General features: G+C 49.9%; 3 protein-coding genes across 3 annotated transcripts; all 3 read right to left on the bottom strand.

Annotated features, from left to right (window-relative positions):
* Nucleotides 1-2763: 2763 nt before the first annotated feature.
* Nucleotides 2764-6046, bottom strand: HOO65_010475 (fungal specific transcription factor domain-containing protein; the record flags this gene model as incomplete). The annotated part of the gene is made up of 4 exons (XM_071005353.1): nt 2764-3822; nt 3935-5168; nt 5286-5302; nt 5393-6046. The coding sequence occupies 4 exons, from the start codon at nt 6044-6046 to the stop codon at nt 2764-2766; spliced, it is 2964 nt and encodes a 987-aa protein (XP_070862297.1).
* A 4273-nt stretch (nt 6047-10319) lies between these two features.
* Nucleotides 10320-12160, bottom strand: HOO65_010474 (Fumarylacetoacetase; the record flags this gene model as incomplete). The annotated part of the gene is made up of 2 exons (XM_071005653.1): nt 10320-10681; nt 11164-12160. 2 exons carry the CDS (start codon nt 12158-12160, stop codon nt 10320-10322), a joined length of 1359 nt encoding a protein of 452 aa, XP_070862296.1.
* Nucleotides 12161-13625: 1465 nt separating this feature from the next.
* On the bottom strand, nt 13626-18670 carry HOO65_010473 (Tip elongation aberrant protein 1; the record flags this gene model as incomplete). Its single annotated transcript, XM_071005255.1, has 4 exons — nt 13626-17187; nt 17274-17553; nt 17616-17994; nt 18296-18670. The coding sequence occupies 4 exons, from the start codon at nt 18668-18670 to the stop codon at nt 13626-13628; spliced, it is 4596 nt and encodes a 1531-aa protein (XP_070862295.1).
* Nucleotides 18671-21867: the final 3197 nt, after the last annotated feature.

The raw sequence follows: 21867 nt of genomic DNA, 5'->3' as shown, positions 1-21867 counted from the left end.
TCTCGTTGGCCATCCGCCGTCCATATCTGCCGTCCATATCCTCCCCCCCCTTGCACCTTGCGTCAGACACAAGGATTGAGGAGTTTGCCGTTTAGGGATAACAGTTCGGCATACTTTTGGGTGTCTAACAGATCTTTGAGACATGGCTCTCTTCTTGTGCACTGGCCTAATCTATACCAACGGTACTACTACCCACCATCTCGGGACCCGGAATGCTACATTTCCAACTTTATATGGTTGAATAATTGAGTAATAGCCTGAAACTCCGCCTTCTTTTCTCACTCGCGCCGCCTTGTGGCGAGTTATAGGGACAAAGACTGTGGTCTCAATCCGTGGGGGTGTAATACCTTTGTGTGTTGTTTGATTAGCCTCAAGAAGGATGTGACGCATCGCTTTTTACACGTGGGAAACAGCAAATTCGAAACTGCAGTTACAAGAGTGCAAAAGGACATGACGAAACCTCGGTGACTCCTAAGGACAAAACGGTTCGTGTCCCTAAGCCTTGCATGCTTGGGTATAGTTAGGTAGGTATAGAGAAGAATAAGCTAGCGACAGCCGACACAACTGGAAGGGTAGCATTGCCAAACCAATATCTATATATGCACGTATGTAATAGTAATGGCTCAATACCAGAAGTTAAGAAATCTCGGCGGAGCCTCAGAGCAAGGGCCGGACTACATGAAAGCATGGGGGTACTGGCCCTATTTTCGCGGAAAGCAAGGGCATGATCCCCGGTTATATACAATATTTGCTTTGAGTAATGGATGGGGGAGGGGGGGGGGTGGTCTTTAGTAGCTGTCGGACGCGTTGATGGAGAATAGAAGCTGTAAGGATCAAAGATACAGCAATATGCCATTACTTATAGGTCCTTTTCATATCCAGCAGATACAGGGCGCAGCCAATATTTAGGTGTCCAGATATTGCCCTCTTTGTCTGACAACGACATATCCAGCCACCCGGGACCAGAAATAGTCAATATGGTGAATGTAAGCTAAATATGTAGCCACAAAAGTGCCAGTAAAAATGAAAAACAACAGGACATAACAGCATTCCGGCCGAGTGTCCAGCACACAGCTGCATTCTTGAGGACTGTGCGTGGCTGTATAACCCTAACCCTAGTTTCTTTTACTAGGGGTAACAGACAATGGAAGTCTTGGCTTGGTGTATAGACCTAGGTTCCTCTTCGCGTGATAGAGCTGGCTTGGGAATGATGGCGCTCTTTTTCTTTATCGACTTTTCCTCTTTTGTTTTACGAGGCATTCCATCTCAATGAATTATGAGACTCGTATAAGTTTAGCCTATCTATAGTATAGTGGGACCGCGAGAGTGCATATCAGAAGCTAATAGTAGCTCTTGCCTTAGCTTTGTCTGCCACTATGCATTGCGTGTATGTGCTGAGAAGGAAATGCTAAAGACAAGACAAGACAAGCCAGTGATCATTCCTATAGCCCTCGCGCAAGCGTGCCCGCCTTGCCTTGTCTGAAGGGACTACTAGCAAGCGTTGGCTCAGGGTCTGGAGTTAAGGTAGGCTGAGTTCAATACGTACGTGCATGTGTATGTGGCATATCTGCCTTGCGAAGCATGTGCAGGAGGGCAAAAGGAAAAGGCAAACAGGCAGGACCAAGGAGAGCGACTCAGCTGGCCTTGTTTCGTTGCACAGCTTGTTTCACAAGTGTGAAGCAAGCCCCCTTTAGCTCCAACTCCAACACCGGCGTGCTGGATCGCACTAACGCTACGAGGAATCCGCCTGCCGCTAACGCGCTTAGCCTCGACCTCCTAGCTCGTTCATCTCCGTCCTAGCAAGGGACGAGGCCTCGCGTCAACTTTTCCAAAGGCCTCTTTGCCACTTAGAGCCCTTGAGTGTTCTAGAAGGCCCTCTCCCTCGCTCCGCGCAGGAAGAGATCCAAGGCGCCGAAAGAGCGAAAGATAGATTGGCATTGCGACAAGAAGCGCGATTCTGGTGGATTTTTGTTGTTTTGATGACAGGCCCCAATTAACGCTGAGGCTAAAGGGAAACAAGTAGCGAAAGACAATTTAAACGGAAATACAAGGTGGGATTTGGGGGGACACGGAACGATGAGCGAGCCTAAGATCAGATACTTTGGATCCTGTAACGAAACTTGCTACAAAGGAACAGGAAACTAGAGGCATAGCACCAGCAAGAGGCAAAAGCAACGCTAGAGGAGAGGAAAGTTGTCGCCTAGGAGACGAAGGGAGTCTTAATGATGCCACGATGCTAGATACAAGAGTGGCCGGTAGCTAGCTAGCGCTAGGTAGCGATGTGATAAACACGATAGTAAAGGGTCAAGGGAAGAAGAAAAGCGCGCATGATATATAACGAAAGGACAAGTGAATGCAAGTGATGTAAACATGGCTCGGCAATGAACAAGGATTCAAAACAAAAAAAGATAGAGAGAGAGAGAGAGAGAGAGAGAAAACGAGGATAAGACAGAACACACCAACTCCACCGGTAAGATGATCTATATATGAAATGAAGATGTGGTGAAAAATAAAACAGAGCTGAGAAGCATGACGGCGGGATAATAACCAGAAAAGGGGCATCGATCGGAGAGAAGCACAAATATATGAAAAAAAAAGAAAAAAAAGACCACAAAAAAGATCAGCAGCGCATAGATCAAAGATATAGAAAAAGAAGACATGGCAAGAGAGATGCGAGAAAAAAAGAAAAACGAGACCAGTGGAAAAGAGATGCATACGTCCAAGGCAAGCCATACATACACCCTGTATATACGGCTGGCTAGTCTAGTACAGTTCTCGAAGATAGCTAAACAACTCACTCGACTGCCCCGAATTTGCGCCATGGCTATCTGCGGCTTTGCCCATGGCATATTCATTAGCAGCATTGGCGTAGCGCGAGCTGACATAGGCCTCAAACAAACGCGTAAACTCAACACGCAGCTTTGCACCATTAGATAGAGACTCATTGCTAATCAGTGGCGCCACACCCTGAATATTGTCGCGTAATGCCGACCCAATAGGGGCAGAATTTAGCATCGACGTTGATGATGAGTTGCGCATAAGAGGGGCAAGGACGAAGTTCTGCCGTCCCGATGTGCTTCCGTGCGAGTCTTCGTGCGTACTGCTGGGCGCTCCCATGGACATGGGCGAGGCTGATTGACCTTGAGTCACACTGCTAGCAACCGAGGCGAGAGGATTAGAAGAGTCGTGCAGGCGCACACCAAGACGGGGAGCCATCTCGCGCGTGCGATCGATGGCACGCCATAGCCTCTTGGATACCCAGCTTTTTTGGTGAATGTCGCGAGACAGGTCTAGAGCGTGGTAAAAGTCATCACGCGATGAGGAAAGAAAATGGCCAGGGGCGTGTGTACAGGCTAGAAATAGGACGGCGATAACAGAAGAGAGAAAATTTTGGTAGTATACCTGAACGCGGCGGTACACTGGGGTCGTGTTGTTAAGATGTGTGAGGTAGCGCACAGTGTCTTTGGTTAGGTCGACCACAGCCTTGGCATGGCTAAGGCTGTGCATGATGCTGGCAGGGCTCTTGAGCACATGCATGTAAAGCCAAATGCGCAGCTGATTGAAGCGTAGATAGGTCCACACCCGCAGCCGTTGTAAGTTATACGACGGCGTGCTCATCACATGCTTATCCGTGTCCCAGTTGCGTACCTTGACCTCGTCAGGCACGCTGTCATACCACTGGCGGATTTCGCGGTCATAACTATAAACCTCCTCCATACGGAGGTCATAGATGAGGGCGGCATTGATGTTTGTAACAAACCTCCACACGCGAGAAGCCAGACGCGAGTAGTTGATCATAGCAACCATGGATTTTTGATCCTCCTAAAGAAAGCAAAGATAACATATTATTAGTACGGTACAGAATGAGAAAAAGAAGATGGCAGCAAAAGGGAGACACGGGACACAATCTTTTTTTCTACGGGGTTTGACTTACAGGTATAGGAAGGCCGACTTCAACGACATCTTCTGTCAGCACATATGGCAGGCCTGCACAGAGCGACCATCTGCGATCAAGAATAAAGACGGCCCAGAAGGCCAAGACTGCAGTTTTGCGTTCCTCCTCGTTAGGAATCGAAATTATGCCATGGCGGGTGTTTAGTCCGATCTCGATGCAAAGCCGGGCCACCTGGCCCATGATACGCCAAGCCAATACATCATCGTTAATAAGGTAGCGATAGCCAGCTAGCAAGGCAAGGATGGTGATATCGGCAACGTCGACATTATCAGCCATCAGCTTTTTGTTGAGTTTTGCCTCCATGCTGTCATACAGCGCGGCTGCCCGCTCGCTATATCCGCGGTCTTCAACAGCCATGCCACAGCAGACGACAATTTTGAGGAGAAGCGTCTTGTCATCATTGAGCGAAATAGCGCCACGATCTTTAGCGGTATTCTCCATAACTGAAAACAGGCTGCGCGCATGTACAATGACATTATTGACTACAAGCATTGGTGACAAGACTCCACATTCTTCGTCATATAGGCGGCAGATGCGGGTGATTTCGTCAATGCTCAAGTCCCAAAGCGGATCCTCAACAGAAGATGAGGCTTGGTGGCGATAGCCATGGACAGACACATGCCCAACGTATGGTTCTGGGACGCCAGAGCTGCCATTGTCGATAATTGACCTATACGGCCCACGGCCTGACTGTGAATAGGCGTTCTCTGTGCCTGAGTGATGGCTTAGTGGCGGCGGTGGATTATGGTCAACATAGGCTGAGGGACCACGCAGACCCAGGGCTTTGAGCGAGCTGCCTCCAGATATGATGGTGAGGGCGGGGTCGATTCTTTGCAGAGAGGCGCTGGATTGTGCTGGCGACGAGACCATAGTAGAAGGGAGGGCTGAAGGGGGCAATGGTGGCAATGAGATGGCAGACGCTGTCGGCGGGGGTAAAGCGGAGGACTGCACGTGAGACAGCATGCCAGCCTGGGCGGGGCCGATGCTTGAGAGTTTCGCAGTGTCCGACTTGAGAGAGTCGACAGTTTGGCTCAGGCTGTTGAGCTGGTCTTGCAGCTGGTTCAGGTGCGAGGACATGCTTTTGAACTCTTCTGAGTCTTTGAAATTGTTGGCACAGCAGTTCGGGGCATATAAGCAGGCGAGGTTGAGGTTTCCACACCGGTGGCAGGGAGTTTCGCCATTGCACTTGATCTTGCGACGCTTGCACTCGTTGCTAATGGATAGTTGGGTTAGTATAGACGAAGGGGACAGCGCGACGGGTCATTGTTAGAAGAGCGGCGGCAATGATGGTAGAAGGGGCTACGGGGCTACGGCGGCGGCTATATCTTACCATGCTATGCTAATGTACTATTGTCGATATTAGTTAATTCGTTCGTGAATTCACAGTGTTGATGGAAAGTCAGCAAGTGGCCGGGGCCTGGCATGGGTTGGACTTACTCTATTGCGCTTGCTGCGCTGCTGTTTCTGCGGCGTGGCCTGGTCGTCGATGGCATCCTCGATTTTCCGTTTTGCGCCAGGGGCGCTATCGTTGCTCTGGCTGGAGGTCATCGGGGCGCCAGAAGCAGAGATGGAAGGGGGCTGAAGGCTGGATGCAGGAGTGGCAGAAAGGCCGGTGACATCGTGAGAGGCGGTGGACGAAGCCGCAACAGCATCTGGTCTAATCACTTGGGTGGTGGGCTGGTAGGTGAGGGCAGTTCCAGGGGGAGGGTTGGAGTTTGTTGGCGAGAGTCCGTGGAGCTGACGTTGGTGCTGCTGATGCGGATGGGGGTGGGGATGGGGATGGGGGGAGTGATGCTGGGTCTGCACTGGATGGGCGTGCATATGGCCATGGGAATGTGAGAGGAGATGCGAATGCTGCTGTTGCTGCTGTTGCTGCTGCTGCTGTTGCTGTTGCTGTTGCTGTTGCTGTTGCTGTTGTTGCTGCTGCTGCTGCTGCTGCTGCTGCTGCTGCTGATCTCGCGATGGGTCAGAAGACGGCGATGGAGATGCGATGCCCATCGAAAGGCCGCCTCCAATGGCTACACCCAAAGCACGGGTTGGAGCTTGGGCCAAATAGCGCAGGTCGCTCACCTGCGTCTCAAGATGCTCCATGATGCCATTGAGGGTAGAAGAACACAGAAGGGGAAGGAGGAAGAGAGCGATGGGAGCAGACGACAGACGGCAAGAGTAGGAAAGGATCCGGGATGGGGAAAGGCCAAAGTAAAGTAGGGTAGGGGACTTGAGGACGACAAAGCAGGCGGCAAGAGAGAAGTTTGATAAGGGCGACAGACTAGCTCACTAGCCAACCGGCTAGAAGTGACGTTACGCGGAGAGAATAAAGCGAAAAAAAAAAAAAAAATGAGCCAAAAGAAAGGAATGGGAGGGAAGAAAAATTAAAGAAATTAAAGAGATTAAAGGGAAGAAAAAGAAAGCAGCGAGAAGCAGCTATGGCAGAGGAGCACAAAAAAGGAGGAGAAATAGTCTAATCGAGAATTTGAAGTGAAGTCCGGGCACGATGATGAATAGTGCTGACAAGGCCGAGGCAGAGACAGCAACGAATGTACCTTGTACAAGCACGGCAGCGAGGGATACAATACGAATAAAGGAAGGAGGAGAAGTACAGTGTACAGCTGGCAGAAGACGAAGGGCGCAAAGAAATATAAAAAAGGGATGCTCAGCTCCGAGGCTTTTCTTTGAAAACGAAGTCTGAGAAAATGAAGAAAAATATGAGAAAAATCAAGCAAAACCCGAGAAGACAGAAAAAACAAGAAAGAATGCGCAAAAGAAGTCTGGAAAAAAACGAAGCAGGAAAAGAAGAGGGAGAAGAAAGAAGCACAGAACGCGAAGCTTTGGTCATATGAAGAAGACGAGAAGAGGTGGGAAAAAAAAAATTAATTTTATTTTATTTTATGCTATTTTATTTCATATTATTACATTAGTGTAATGTTCGGTTTTTCCAGCATTTTATCCTCTTCTTCACACGTGCAAGGATACAACCTTGCCGCGAGCCAACGCGAGGGTCAAGGCGGAATAAGATCCAGATCGGAGCAAGCCAGCAGCAAGCCAGCAGCAAGCCCCTAGTCCAGGGCCAGGCGCCTTTTCCACGCTCTGCTTCATGCTGCGTCGTCTCGTTTTGGGGTTCAGGTTCGGAAGACCTCCAAGAACTAGAACTAGCCTGGCTCCTCCGTCGATATGAAGATCTTCTTTTCCGCGAGAGCAGATTAAGGGGCGGCCGGCGGAGGTTGGCTTGTGGCGCAAGCAAAGGCCGTCTTGTCTTCTCCATGCTGGCTTCTGGCTTCTGCGGGCGCCTTGGATCTGCCTGTTCTGCCTGGCATCCGTCCTTCGCCCTGCCCTTTGCCTGTGCTTTGCCGTGCCATGATGCTAGCAAGTGGATATGTGCTATTCTTCACTCTCCTCCCGCAACATGCCGAGACCAAGGACCTCGAGATCACATGTCTTGGCTGCAACCAGCGTGGTCGACCGCCCCAGCAAACAGCCCGTACGCTATATCGGGCGCGGTCTAGGCCAGTCCACCGGCGATCTTATGTCTTGCCTCTTCTCGTCTCGTTCTGGCTCGCAGTCTCTCCGCTGCTTCTCTGTGCCCTTTTATATCTTTCGTCGCCCCCCCCCCCCCCTCCTGTCGAGGCCGTTCTTTTTTGAGCCTAAAACTTGGCACAGAGCAAGCAGGCAAGAAAAAAACACCGAGGATAAGAGTGCGGAATCGAAAAACAAAGGCCAAGAAGTGGCTAAATAAAAGGTTAAATGGTGCTGGAGTCCCAGGTGCCGGCCGCCACAAGCCAGCAGCATGCAGGCCTGCACCAAAAATGGGATATTGCTGTCGCATACAGACAAGAGCAAGCAAAGGGAAATAAAAAAAGAAATAAAAAAAAGAACGAAAAGAACGAAAAAGAACGAAAAAGAAGAACAGAACAAAACGTCATGTTGTTCTGGGTAGGGGTTAGTCTTGGCTGAGTTCTCATTAGTTACCCTTATAGTACATATTTTGCGTCTCATGGGCGGCTAAGGCCATGGAACTTCGGTTATCACAGCGCTATAAGCTCGCACGCAGCGCTGTTTACAGTGGGCTGCTCGCCCCCCCTCCCCTAAAAGACCACTCAACAGCGCTGTCTGCGATAAATTGGACCAAAAAAGCCCCAGCCAACAATGCCCCGCAAATTGGCGGAGTATGGAGGAAGGAAGAAAAATGGAACAAACGGCCCACTTGAAGAAGTTCCTTTTTTTTTTTTTTTTTTTTTTTTTTTTTTCTTTCTTCGCTTCACCAGGCTGTGTCGCCCCCTTCATACCCCAGGTGCTCATATATCTCGACTACAACCCAGCAACACCCTTCGCTATGCATCGCTATGCATCGCCATGCATAGGCCTGCCCTAAAGCTCGCAAGCTGCGTCTCTTCATCTCCACTCCGCTCCGCCGCCCTCCTCTCCCTCCCCTCCTCTCCCTCCCCCCTTCCACACACCTCTCGCCGGCCTTCGGTCCTGGAAATCGAAAGTCCGCGCCGCACTACCCATCTCGGACGTTTGAATCAAAAGCCAAATCCACATCTTACTTGTGTCTGCAGCAATGACTAATAACAGCTGCAACTTACACCCTACACCCATCCGGACACAAGGAACAAAATCCGAAGGGGAGCCTCTTCCTGCCCCAAGCCACCCCAACCCCCATGGCACAACAAACCTCTTGGGGCCGCTATGGCGATATTGCAGCAATGTTCTGGATATTGGTATAACACCAGGCTTATGTACCAGTACAAATCCGAAGCAACCCGTGGGAGTCCAGCTGTGGGCGAGGCCAGGATAGAAATAATATTATTATATGACACGTTCACACGCAAACGCGCAGAACCACGGGCCCAGATAGCAGCACTCCCTTCCCCATGTCTATCCTCGTACCGAGCATCTCTAATGTCCCGTCTCTTCTGCAACCACAGGTCTCTTTCGTCTCTAATACCACCCTTATTTGCTGTCCATCCCAATCCTTCTCTCTTCCTTTCTCTGTCTCTCCCTCCTTCTCTCTCTCCTCTCTCTCTCTCTCTCTGTGACGTCGCCCATACCCACCCATCCACTGCTTCAACAGGAGCCCCTTCTCCTTTAAGCTTTGCCCTCTACCATCTCCGTCCCATACATCTTACCTTGTTCAGCTCCCTCGTATGATCCCAGCTTTTATCTCCCCTCTTTCTTCACCCTCCTCTAGCTCCCCATCTCTCGATTCTGTTATTGCTGCGGCTGCTGCGGTTGCTGCTGCTCTTGCTACTGCAAAACCCACCACCAGCCCTTCAACTTCATCTTCAGCCCACGCTTTAGCCTCACTTTTAGCATTCGCAACAAACCCACAATCCCTCAAAGGTACCTTTGTTTGGCACCCTACAGGGGACCTGGCTGTTAAATGGGTAAATATAGAAGCCAAGGGCAGAAACATGAACATCTTCTTCGTCTCAAGGCCCTGAATGTGGAAGGGAGGGGAGGGAAAGTCAATATGGGGAGCAGCCCTGCAAATCATATCTCACATCAAAAGACACAAGAACCTCTCTGAGGCGGCCTAGACTTATGCTTGAGCTAGGCTGGGCTGGTCTGGTCTGACGGGGGGGGGGTTCCAAAAAGAGACCCTCGGTCTTTAGCAACATTACCAATTCTGGAACACCACCTTGGATTGAGGCCAAAGGAGAAATAATTTTAAAAGAAAAAAAAAGTTCGTGCTGACCCGGCGGAAACAAAGTCCCTTGTCTTCTTGTCTCTGTTGTCTTGTCTTGGTCCTGTTTCTATCTTCTCTCTGCCCTGCCCTCGACTTCTCTTACCTCGTACCTCTTACTCTCTTCCTTCCACTCTTCTCTTCTACTCTTCTGGCTCTATCCCCTATCCTTGCTCGTCTGTTTTTCTTCATCGAGGAAATACCTGCTCAAATCCAGCGATATCCTTCTATCAAACAAGAGGCGCTTATTCCTTTCTTGTCTCTTTATTTCCCCATTAAGTGTTTGATACCGGCCGATTTCCCATTCGAACTCTTCCTTCCTTTCCTTTTATGCTCTTTCTCCTGTCCTATCCATCTATTTTCCCTGTCTCGTTCTCCTCCGCTTGTCTGTTCGCCAGATTCTCTCCTCCCTCCCCTCCCCTCTTCTCGCCCCCCCACCCCCCCCCTCTGACTTTCTGGCTCTCGCTGGTTGGCTGGCTTTCCCCGTCTCCCTTGTTCGCTTCCTTGTCTTCTCTATTCTCTTCCCATTCCCTGTTCTATTCTTCATTCCATTTATTCTCTGCCGCCAGTCTATCACCGACCACCGACGCCGCCACCCTCCCCTTCTAATCTCTCGCTTTAGTCATGAAGGACTCTTGGTAAAAAGGAAAAAGAAGAAAGAAAAAAAGAAAAAAAAAAAGCTCAGTTAACAATATGCCCGTAACAATCTCCAAACCCAACCCTAGCTCCATCTGCCCCAACACACACCCCGCGCATCGTCACGGTATCCCCCTGCTCCAAGAATCGGCGTACACTGCCATCAGACATCACAACGTCCTTCTTTCCTGCCTCCGACAGTTCAAGCAGACTGCCGCGTGAGTCTTCGGTTTCGCCACTAATCGTTCCAGATCCCAAAAGATCGCCTGTACGCAGTGGACAACCACCCAAGGTGTGGTGGGCAATCATCTGCGGGAAAGACCACATCAGATTCTTGCTGCTAACCCGAGTAATGGGGGTCTCCGATGAAGAGGCCTCGTTGCCACCACTCTCAGCCTTGTTCTTGACTAACGGCGCACAGAAACACGGGGCGTGTTCACGCCCAGAGATACATATTAGCTTTCTGCCACTCTTCATGGGGATAACATTGAACTGAGACTTGGTTTAGCCTCTCTCTCTCTCTCTCCTCTTCTCCAGCCAACCAACCATCTCGTTTGGGCTTCCCCACTACCCGGAGATCTCGAGCCTATTGTGGAATGAGCAAGGAGTTGGACCAAAGTCTGCAACAACGCATACATGTTCTATCTGCATCGTGGAGGAGCTAGATAAACTAGAAAGATGATGTATCTTTCTAGCAAGAGTGGCGGCACTGCTACCATCAAAGCCACGATACGAACAAACAAGGGGGGCAAGAAAGAGAGAGAGAGAGAGTGAGGGAGGGAGGGGAGGCAAGACAAGAGGTGAAAGAGAAGGATGGCAAAGGGAGAAGGGGCAACCCCAAATCAGTGCAAAAGCAGAAAAAAAAAAAAAAAAAGGACAGACAACTCACCTTCCAACACAACTTCCAGGGAGATATCAAACACCGACCTGGGGTTTGCCTCCTGCAAGTATTCCTGGCTACCTTTACCCTGAATTGCTAGCGGCTCAGTTCGGAAGGGCTCCAGCGCATCAGCCAGCACAACCCAGCCACTAATAGATGTTGCAAAGTTCTTGCCATTGAATGGACCCAGCGGCACGTACTCCCAGGCCTGTATATCACGTGCGCTCCAATCGTTAAGCAGGACATAGCCAAAGATATGCTCTTCCGCCTTGTCGACAGGAATAGATTCTCCTAGCTTATTGCCCGTGGCGATGATGCAGCCTAGTTCCAACTCAAAGTCGAGCCTACGCGATAGGCCTGTTACCGGCGTCGTCGCCACTACCCCCATACCAGCAGCAGGCATGGCAGACCCAACAGCGCCCGGCGCAGTCTCCAAGATCTGGCCCATAGGCCGCTGCACCGGCGTGCCCGAAACTACCACGCTAGAAGCACGCCCATGGTATGCCACTGGCAGATGCAAGTAGTTGCGCTGCAGCGCATCGGCCTTGCCACGGAACATAGTTCCTGTGTGCAGCGCATGGTGATAGCCGGCGAAAAAGTCCGTGTAGTCGCCGATTTCGACAGGCAGCTGCAGCACGGCCTGGTCCCGGGCCAGCAGCACGCGGGTCTGGAACTCCGCATTGTCGCGTAGAAAGCCTGCGTAGGGCGTATCGGCCCGCAAAACGTCCTGGAGTCGCTCACGCACTGCGCAGTGCGTGCGACGGCCAAGAGCGGCAAATGCATTCAGCGACGAGGCACGGAATACGTCGTCGAGGCCCTGCAGCATGGGAAATGTCTGGGCAAAGGCAGGGTGGGTGGTAAGCTGTGCCATGTCTAGCACATTCTGGCCAACCGCGACACCAACTCGCGGCCGTGGATCGCTCTTGGTATTGAAGATGCCAAAAGGCAGGTTCTCAAGCGAGAACCCGCTTTGTGCGTCAATTTCAATCCAGCTAGCAAGGGGCATCGTGTATTGCTATAAAGTGAGTTGAAATGGCTGATTGGTATTATTTCGTGATAAAGTAAGTGATGCGGGCTAGACAAAATGCTAAAGGCAAGCAAGACCTCGTAGTTGTTGTAGGGATCTCCTAACTAGCAATGTGAAGATTGCATGCAGTCTTGGGGAAGTTGCTGGATTCGAAAAGAAATGTTGCCCAGCTTTTATTTCATCGCTGTAACATTTTAACTCCCTCAGCCTGCCCCTCCTTTCAGGACTTCCCCATAAATGTTTACGGGATGGGATGTTGCTCTTTTTTGGCCTTGTGCCGCATACAAGTAGCAAGCAGTTGCATGCGTTACCATGCACCTTCCCCAACTTTGTTTTGTAGCCAGAACAAGAGTACCTGCCTGCAAGGCGAGGATCGGGGTAATCAATCGCACACAAGTACAACAGGACAGACAACCTTATGCCGCTCAACCCCACCGATAGAAGCCGATGTGCGGAAATCCTAACACCAAGGATTCGGACGTCCATTCACAAATGGGCATTATTACTAATTAGGCAGCCAGAAGCAGCTTGGTCACATCATAAAACACATGTGCGAAGATAATACGGCGGACTTGCAGCAATGGAATAAATAATAGAAATAAAAATAAACAATAGTTCCCGCCCGGAAGCGAGGCTTCAGAGGGGAGAAGAATAAAAGAAACGTCATAAACCAGAAAAAGAGCCTGTAGTAGTAGACATAAAACAATATAGAAGAAAACATGGGCAACACCACGCACGAAAAGAGTCAGGCCAGGAACACACGACACATCTAGTAGAAAGCTAGCCATAATCCCATGGCTAACCACAAAGTGGTAAACCAACAGAAGCACCCCCCCCCCCTTGTGATCAAGACGAAGAAAATAGAAAAAGGGAAATCACTAACGGCAAAAACGAACGCTCAAGAAACAGTTAGGACAAGAGTCGAACAAATGCGCAAGCGAAACTAGGCATTCCGCAATGTAAAACTCCAATAACATGCATAGGCCATCACCAACCTGCTAATGGCCGAACAGGAGAAACGGAATCCAGAAACATGAAAAGGGATAGATGTAGAGAAAAAAAAAAAAAGGAACAAAAGGCAATTGAGCATCCTCAGCTCAGAGGTCTAATAATAAGGGCATAAAAGTGCTTGTATAGTATGGTGAGTGCGACGGAGAAAAAGAACACAGTAAAGTAATCAGGAAGGACAGGAGCGTTTGCCAGCCCAAAGGGATTGATCAAGAGCACCCACAGAGAAAGCAATGCAAATGCCTTTTGCTCCGCCCCGATGGTACCCCGTAAGGAAAAAGCATAAACAAACACCTGTCATCGTCATGGCGAGGTCGTGAAGTGAAAACAAACAGAAGTAGTGGCGCCGTGAAAACATATGGATTGATGCACCAAGCGTGAGCAACGACCCGAAGCAGAGATTGCCATTAGAGACTGAACAACAAAAACACTTTTTCTACTTCTCCTTGGTCCCGTTCTGTTTTTCTTCCATGTCCAATCTCTTGCGCCAGTCAGCCAGACTCTCGCTAATTCCCAGACTAGCGACATCATCAGGTTTCTTGGTGGAAAGCTGAGTCTCAAACTCAAAGGCATTGCTCAAGCGGTAGTTCTTGTTGGTAGCTTCCCATTGAGAGCGCAAAGTTTCAAGTTCCGAAGCAAGGCTATCCAGTGCCGCGCTGTTGCGGTTGCCAATGCCCCCACCAGGGGCACCGTAGAAGCTTTCACGATCGGCATCATTGGTAGGCTCCGTCGTTGTAGTCGTGGTTTCGGTAGTTATGACGGGAGTTACTGGAGAGATGGCAGCAGACCCATTAGTCTCGGTAGCGGGAGGCCCGCTGAAACTAGTCACCTGACGGCTGCGGCGACGATAGTTATCGACTGATGACTCGACCTGATCGAGCAGCATCGAAACCTTGTGCTCAGCATCCATGGCACGGCGTTCCAGTAACTGGTTCTCTTCCTGCAGCGTTTCCAAATCATTCTTAGTAGACATCATCTTCAGGTTGAGCTCCTCCAAAGAACTAATGGCAGCAGAACGCTCAGTTTTTGCCTCACTAAGCTGGTTGGTGACGGTTGCCAGTTTGCCTTCAAGCTCAACAATATTAGCTCGCATATCGCTCTGAAGCTTCTCGACCCGCCCCTCGAATGCTGCGCGCTCTTTACCCCAATCGTTAGCCTTGGAAGAAGCTGCAGTAGCAGAGGAAAGTTTCTTCTCGAAATTGTCGAGATCAGCCTTGAGACGCTTGTTTTCATTCTTGTACGCAGTCTGCTCTTCTTTCAACTTCTGTAACATCTTCTCGGTGCCTCGCACATAATGAACGGCAGAGTTATAGTCTTGCTCGAGTTGAGTAAGCTTATCGCGGTAATGAGCAACCGACTCCTGCAGCTGTGAATTGAGTGATTGCTTCGTCTTTTCATGGGCGCTATTGGCCTCCGTGAGCTGAGATTCAAGTTCCTTCAAACGAGCCTGTTGCTCGGGTGAAACAGCACGAGAGCCGTTCTTGGACTTTCCGCCACTGGCAGGGCTAATGCCACGTTCGCTGAGAATGTCCTTGAGCGTAGTGTGTTGTATCGTAATAGCATTAGTTTCGAGCTGCTGAGCCGCTAGTTGGTTCTTGAGGTCTGCAATCATGGCCTGTAGAGACTGGGTTTCTTTAAGCGTTGACTGCAGTTGTCTACGAATTCCAACGCCCTCTCGACTGGTCTGCTCTTGGTAAGCCTCCAGACCAGCAATGCGCTCTTCGGCTCCACGGAGCTTGTCAGCAGCAGCATTGGCCTCCTCTTGATACTTCTTCACCAAGCCGGTAGCGGTAGCCAGCTGAGCCGTAATAACAACAAGCTTTTCGCTTTCTGATTGAAGGGCCCTGGGCGAATCTTGCGACTCCATCTTCTCCAAGCCTGATACTATTGCTTTTTTATGCGCTTCTGCTTCTTGGGCATACTTCTCAGCCATAGCCTCAGCATCTCGCATACGCTGCGAAAGAGAGGCGACCTCCGAAGTTCGGGCTTCAAGGTCAGAGGAGAGTTTAGATAGCTTACTTTCGGCCTCTTCCCGAAGAGCTCGCTCTTCAGTGTATAGCTTTTCCATGTGCGCCTTAGTTTCTGCTGACGCAGCAACAGCGGCCTTCAGCGAGGATATCGTCTCAGAAGTATCCTTTGACGTACTGACACCATCGTTGTATTTGTTAGAAAGCTCGTCCTTCTCGACCTTGAGAAGCTGCATGGCCGCCAAAGTTTCCGTGTATAGGACGGTCTGATCACGAGATTCGCGCTGCAAGGAGTGAACCTCTGCCTTCAGCCTCTCAACCTCGGGCGATGTCATCTGTTTGTATGCCTCCAGCTCAACCATGCGCCTTTGACTTGCTGCAGCAGTATCATCAGCTAGCTTCCTGGCTTTCCTCTCTACCTCAAGATCTGCCTTCAAGCTGTTGATTTGAAGAATCATGTCCTTTTGGATGTTGAGAGAGGAAGCTAGGCGACGACTAATGTCATCATTGCGATCACTATCATCACGGTCCTCGAGCTGGGGAGTATTGGCAGCACTGCCAGTCAGGCCAGCAAGTTTGGCTTTGGCGTATACGGCTTCTTGTATAGCGGCATCTCGTTGCTTTTCAGCCTCGGCAATCTGTTTTGATGCTAAAATTGACTGCTTGTCAACGGAGCTTTGCACCGCTGCAAGTTCGCTCTTCATAGCCAAAAGCGCTTCAATCAGAGGCTTGTCCTCGTCGTCAAACGACTCAGCGCCACGTCCCTCAAGCATAGGGCCACCTAGATGAGAAGTAGGCGAGTACCCGGCTTTGCGTGCTAGCTCAAGCTCCGACGCATACCAAGCGTTTCGATTTCTCGCCGAGTCCAACTCTTTAAGTAAGGTGACTGTTTGGGAGTTGCGCATAGACGACCGCCGGTTTACAGAATTGCTCGGTTGTCGACTGGGCAGATTTGCTGGGACGGCATTCTTGTTAGCATCACTAGGGCTTGCGGTATCGGCCTGGGCAGTAGTAGGTAAGGGGCCATTTGCAGAAGGCGCAGAAGTTGCTGGGGCAGTGGGATTTGCTACGGCGGCAGCGGCCGCCATTGCACCAGCTGCGCCTGCAGCAGCAACATTCATGTTCTGGTCATTAGCATGTGTGCTATCAACCGATCCCTGGTTGCGACCCATTCGACCTTGAGCAGACCGAGTACGAGGGCCTTCAGAGGTGCGCTGTTCCGCTTTAGAGCCTGATCTCGATTGAGGTGTACGTCGGCCGTTCACAGATACTTCGCCGTCTTTGCTTGAATTCTCGCGGGATACAGGAGATTGGCCGGCAAAGTCGCGATCAGATGAAGCACCCCTAGCACGGCCAATGTTCCCAACATTGTTCGGATTACCATTAGGCCTACCGGGGCCACCATTCATGGGGCCATTGGGACCAGGGCCCGGACCACCGGGAGGCGCATTTGCCGGGCGGCTAGGAGGGCGGCCGTTGGGGCCATGTTGATAGCCAGCCATCTGGGGCCCAGGCCTTCTACCATCAGGGCTAGGCCCGACAGTCCCATCCTTGATAGCTCGTTGTCCGGGGCCTTGATTCAAGGCTGTATCATTACTAGTTCTGCGAGCAGCAGGACCCCGCTGCGATTGGTTGTCGTTAGGGTATCTGATCTTGGTAGTATCCAGAACATAGACGAGGCCCAAATCATTGATAGGGTTAGTAGTAGAGCTAGGCTCTCCTCCTACAATAACAATGGATTTGCCAACGCTGGTCATACTATGGCCAGATCGAGGTGAAGGCGAAGGACCCATGTTCTGGAAAGTGTACCATCGCTTCGTCGTGATACGGAAGGCCGCAAGATCTCCAAGGTCGGTGCCTTCTTCAGTACGCCCACCAAAGATATACATGACGTCGTCTACCAACGCAGCAGCATGCCCTTCACGAGAAACCGGGATGTATCCAATGCAGTCAAGTTGAGACCACTTATTTGTTGTTGGATCGTAGCACCAAACGTCGTTGAACCACTCGTAGCCATTTGTTCCGCCGAATCTATAAGAGATATATTAGCATTCAATTTTGACGCAAGCAATAGCGGAATAGACACATATAAGCGGAGAGGTCCAGGTCCAACTTACAGGTAAAGCTTATCGTTGAAAGTGACAACAGTATGATTTGTTCGAGGAGAAGGCATCGTAGAGGGAGTAGAAGACAGTTCGGTGTTGGAAATCAAAACTTCCCATTTGTTGGTCGGGCTCTGAAGCTGGTTAAGGTCGAATGCACACAAATCGTTCATAAAAAAGCCTTCTACCTGGCCACCAAAGATGTATATCTTCGAGCCAAGAATGTTAAGAGTGTGTCCGTAACGGCCTGACGGTCGAGGAGTAGGGGGGAGTGCACGCGACCATTGGCGGGTAGCTGTGAGGAATTAGCAAGTGGCATGGTTTGAAGTCTGATTGCAGAGACCCAAGAATTCTTACAAGTGTTCAAAAGGTAAAGAGTCTCGTCAAGAACGTCGTTCTCATCAATCTTGGTATCACCACCATAGACAATGAAGGCATTTCCTACTAGTAAACTAGCATGACCGACACGAGGACCGGGGCCTTCGGCAGTGGTTGCTAATGGATAGCAAGACAGGTTTCCTCCAGCCTCAATCATCCATAGGTCACCCTTCACAGTTGTACTGTTGATGAGGCCACCCATAATATAGACGTCGCCTTCCTTGGAGCCGACGGAGTTCACAGCGGCGCCATATCGGGGGAATGGGGGCGGATGGGATGATGTGTAGGTCAGTCGACGCTGCGACCAAGGATAAAGAGAGGCATTGGGGTTTGAGGCCTGTGGGCCAACATTTCGAAACTGCATTGGTCGTGTATGTCAGTTATTGTATGCGATTATTTAGAGTGTGTGATGAGTCCATGCTTGCACTCGCGGATAATAAAGCTCAGGATGATAAGTAGCTATCGCAAGTAATTTTTTGTCGGGGGATTACAAGGAGCAAGATGGAAATCGAACAAAGGAGAAACAATGGAAATAGGTAGCCGTGTTTTTTTTTATCAAGGGGTCTTAGGATGAATTGCGCTCCACTACCCTGACATAGATGGTGCTACTAGGGATGACGGGGGAGGGGGGGCAGGGCTGTTTGGAATTTTCTACTTACCGGCAGATCAGTTGAAGATGGCTGCTGCTGTGCAATCTGCTGCTGTTGGGGCGGCTGTGCCTGTTGAACAGGAGATTGGCCCGGGCCTTGTTGCGGAGATTGGACTTGCTGTGATGCGGGTTGCGACGGATGTTGCTGACTGGGTGGAGGAGTGGGAGTGGCATTGTGGCTGTCTATGGCATTAGGTCCTCTACGAGAAGCTGTAGGAGTCGACTGATCGGGGCTGGCGGTAGGAGTATCGTCGGCTAGGGAGTTGAGACTTCCCGTGGGTGTCGAGCGCGAAAAGGAGCCTTTAGATCCAGAAGAGCCCGTGGTGCCGTCACGGCTGGCTAAATTGCGATCGTGGCCCTTCTTTGACTTGAAGAGAAAAGCCATGATGGCTGGCGATGGTGGTAGCGCGTCGCAAGCCTGTGCAGGTGCAGTACAAGGAGGGAAGTGATTACTGGTGAGTGAAGAAGGGGGTAGGTATTGTTTGTTTTGCGCGTATCAGATGAATGTGGTGTGCGCCTTCGCAAAGGGGGGGAATAGCCCGAGACAGGCAGATTCAAGGCGGTTTGTGCTGGTATGGATTCGAGATAACAAGCTGTTTTCTTTTGGATGGGGATGTATAGCAGTCGGCGATCGCCAATGATGTCGTGTCGTGATGGAATGGAAGCAAGGTGCAAGGTAAGGATAGATGGAGATTAGGAGTAAGGCGGGCTGCTTCTAGTGAATTGATTTGTACAACTAAGCAAATGAGAAAGCGAGCGAATGGAGGATACAGCAGAAAGCTTCACCACAGTGGACGGGTGAGAGGCCTATAATGGCACACGAGGAACAAAGAATAAAAAGAAGGGATGAGAAAGAGGCCTTGGGTGTCTTGTGTGTGCGGCTGCATGTATCCAAGTATCCAATGCAATGGGCGTGTTCTAAAGAGGGATCGAAATCTGATGCAGGAAGATGGAGCCTAGATTTGTTTTTTGCCCGTTTGTTTTGGGTCTTGCTTGTGGACTAGATGTAGGCGTTTAAAGTGTGGGCATAAGCGTAAGTCGTGGGCTCTGCACGGGATTTAATGGAGCCAATTACAAAATCACAGAAACAAAATGGGGCCATGCGAGTCGAATTGGCAGGAGAGCAAACACGCGCAGGCACGTAAAGGAAGGACTGGGTAGAGAAGTTGGAGCAAAAACAAGTAACTGCCCTTACTAGAGCAAAAAGTAAATAAAAAAAAAAGGGAAATCCCCTGTTTGAAAGCTCCTTCCAGAAGGGTACATAAGTCGTTCCCAAAGCTAAGTTGAAATGGGCCGAGTAGTGTGTAGAAAAAGCAAGAATTCCAGTGCAGGTGTTGGTTTGCGAAATTCAAATCTGGGCTTGACCATGTAAAGCCGAAGAAATGCCACCGCGTTTCCTTCTCGTTTGCCTATTTGACATCAAGAAAAAAGAAGCGAGGTGCCTGTATCAACATTAGAGCTCAAGTGCAGAGGAGAAAGAAGGGAAGGAGGATAAGAAGGGGTAACTGCCTCAAACCGCCCCTCCCTCCCTCCTTCGCCCCTTCAGAGAACACAGAACATACAGAAGGAATGGGCCCTTCCACCTTCCGCCCTACGCTTTGTTGGTTTCCTTGCACAAAAATTACTTTGGGTTTTTTATGTGGCGGCTGGGGAGTCGAATTAGATTTCCAGGGGGCTGAAAATAATGGCTGTCAAGCCTCCCCTTCCCCAAAGCGCAAAATCTTGGGCTGGGCTGAAGGGACTTGTTGTGGTGGTCAAAGTCGCTGGCTAAAACTATCTGGCTCATAATTCGACCCGTTTCGTTTAGATTCAGGAGATTAATGTTGCTAGTGGGGAGAAAAAAAAAATTAAGTTGGCATGCCGAGAAGAGCAATAACCCAAAGAATGCGCAAGGATAAAAGCCTCAAACCCACAGAGGTAACAATCAATATTGCAGAGCAGAATAGGGTTTCCCGGCTTGGATTGCTTCTCTATTTTGTTTTGTTTGGTAAATCAAGACCCTTCCAACGTCAGGTCAGATAATAAACTGAGACTGCATGTACCGTACTGCGAGGAGTGGCGCTCCATGTGCCATATTGAGCTAACCAAGACAAATGTTCACTTTGGCTACTTACTTCTTACTTTCTTTACTAGTTTGGTATGTGCCATGGACCAACAGAAACTCAGGAGTGCGTGTGGGACAACCAACTGAGTTTATACTATGGGCTACCCACTCAAGTGGGAAGCTAGCCTCCTCACATGCACGCACTGACGCCAGAAAGGGGGTCTCAGTTCCTCATCATCAGCATGACAGCACCAGATTCTAGGTCGCGAGATTATCAAGCCAGAGGAAATGCCAAGAACCCTGATCTTTGGTACAAGTGAATTAGGTATAGTGGATATAGTCTTGTCTGCGCGTGGTGTGTAATGTGTAATGCATACTACATACCGTGTACATAAGCCCCTGGGAGAAGAAACCAGCAAGTTGCCTGCAGAAGCGTTAGCGCAGTAACGCATCTATATGTGCTGTATGTAGTAGGTAGAAGCAGGGGCGCCTGGAGTGGGTGTCTGGGATGGGAAATATGGCCTTCAGCCCTGACTTCACGCTGCAGCTCTGCAGCACTCCATCTCGGGCCTCTTACATTCGCATCTTCTTTGACATGCGTTTAAGTGAGTCGCCTGCACGTGTTGCTCTTGACACATTTCATCATAGCGCAAGCTCAACGATATATTGTTTGCTAGCCTTGGGTTATGGCCAAAGGCCACGAAATTCCTACCCATTGTGAAATTAGGTCACGTTGCCCCCTTCTTACTGCTACCAGCCGCCAATCGTATTCTGCCAGCTGCCGCCAATATGAGTGAACAGAAAATCATGCTGATTCACACAAAAGAAATTAGATAAAAAAAAAAAAAAAAAAAAAAGACAACGATCTGCGTTTTGAAACACAACTTGGAAGTGCGCTTTTGAAGCTCGGTATTGGCATTCGTGTTCGTTCGGCGTTCGTGTACATTTACATGAGTACTGCCCTCAGAAAAACACCCATGAGCCTTAGTAAAAACGCGTACTGTGTAGTATAGTGTATCACATGTCCTTTCAGGCTGCACCCTCGCCCCCAGGCGAGCAATAATTAATGTACCTTGCATTGGCTGTAATGTTGGACAAGGCCCTATGTCCAATCACGACGTGGCCCTAGACAGGCTGGCCTGTAGACCCCATGAAGAGTGTCGCCAAGTGTAGCCTTAGAGTCTGTTCCCTATCAGTTCCTGAGTATGCGCTAGCCCTAAGACAGGGTATAAGATGTTATAATAACCCTAATAACCATAGCACTAATTTTCCCTTTACTTTGCTCTCCCGTCCCTCCCTCGTCCAGCTCATATCTCCCGAATGAAAGACGACATAGGCGTCATTTTATGAGTCAATGTCTTGAAACATTTATACCATGAAAGTGTCAGCTTGCTAGGAGATGTGTTCCGCCTTGTTTCTATGTCCTTGTTTCTCGTATTGTGTTGCTCAGAAACGAGCATGTTCAGTAAAGCAATATGCGCAGCCGTTATGGGAATAAATATCCCAGCGCTTGCTTCAGCAGCCATACGTGGGACAAG

The sequence above is a fragment of the Ceratocystis lukuohia genome (assembly GCF_044167205.1).
Source record: "Ceratocystis lukuohia strain C4212 chromosome Unknown Supercontig1_pilon, whole genome shotgun sequence".
Lineage (NCBI taxonomy): Eukaryota > Fungi > Ascomycota > Sordariomycetes > Microascales > Ceratocystidaceae > Ceratocystis > Ceratocystis lukuohia.
The sequence above is the reverse complement of the archived record's forward strand: the minus strand, read 5'-3'. Positions and strand labels throughout refer to the sequence as shown.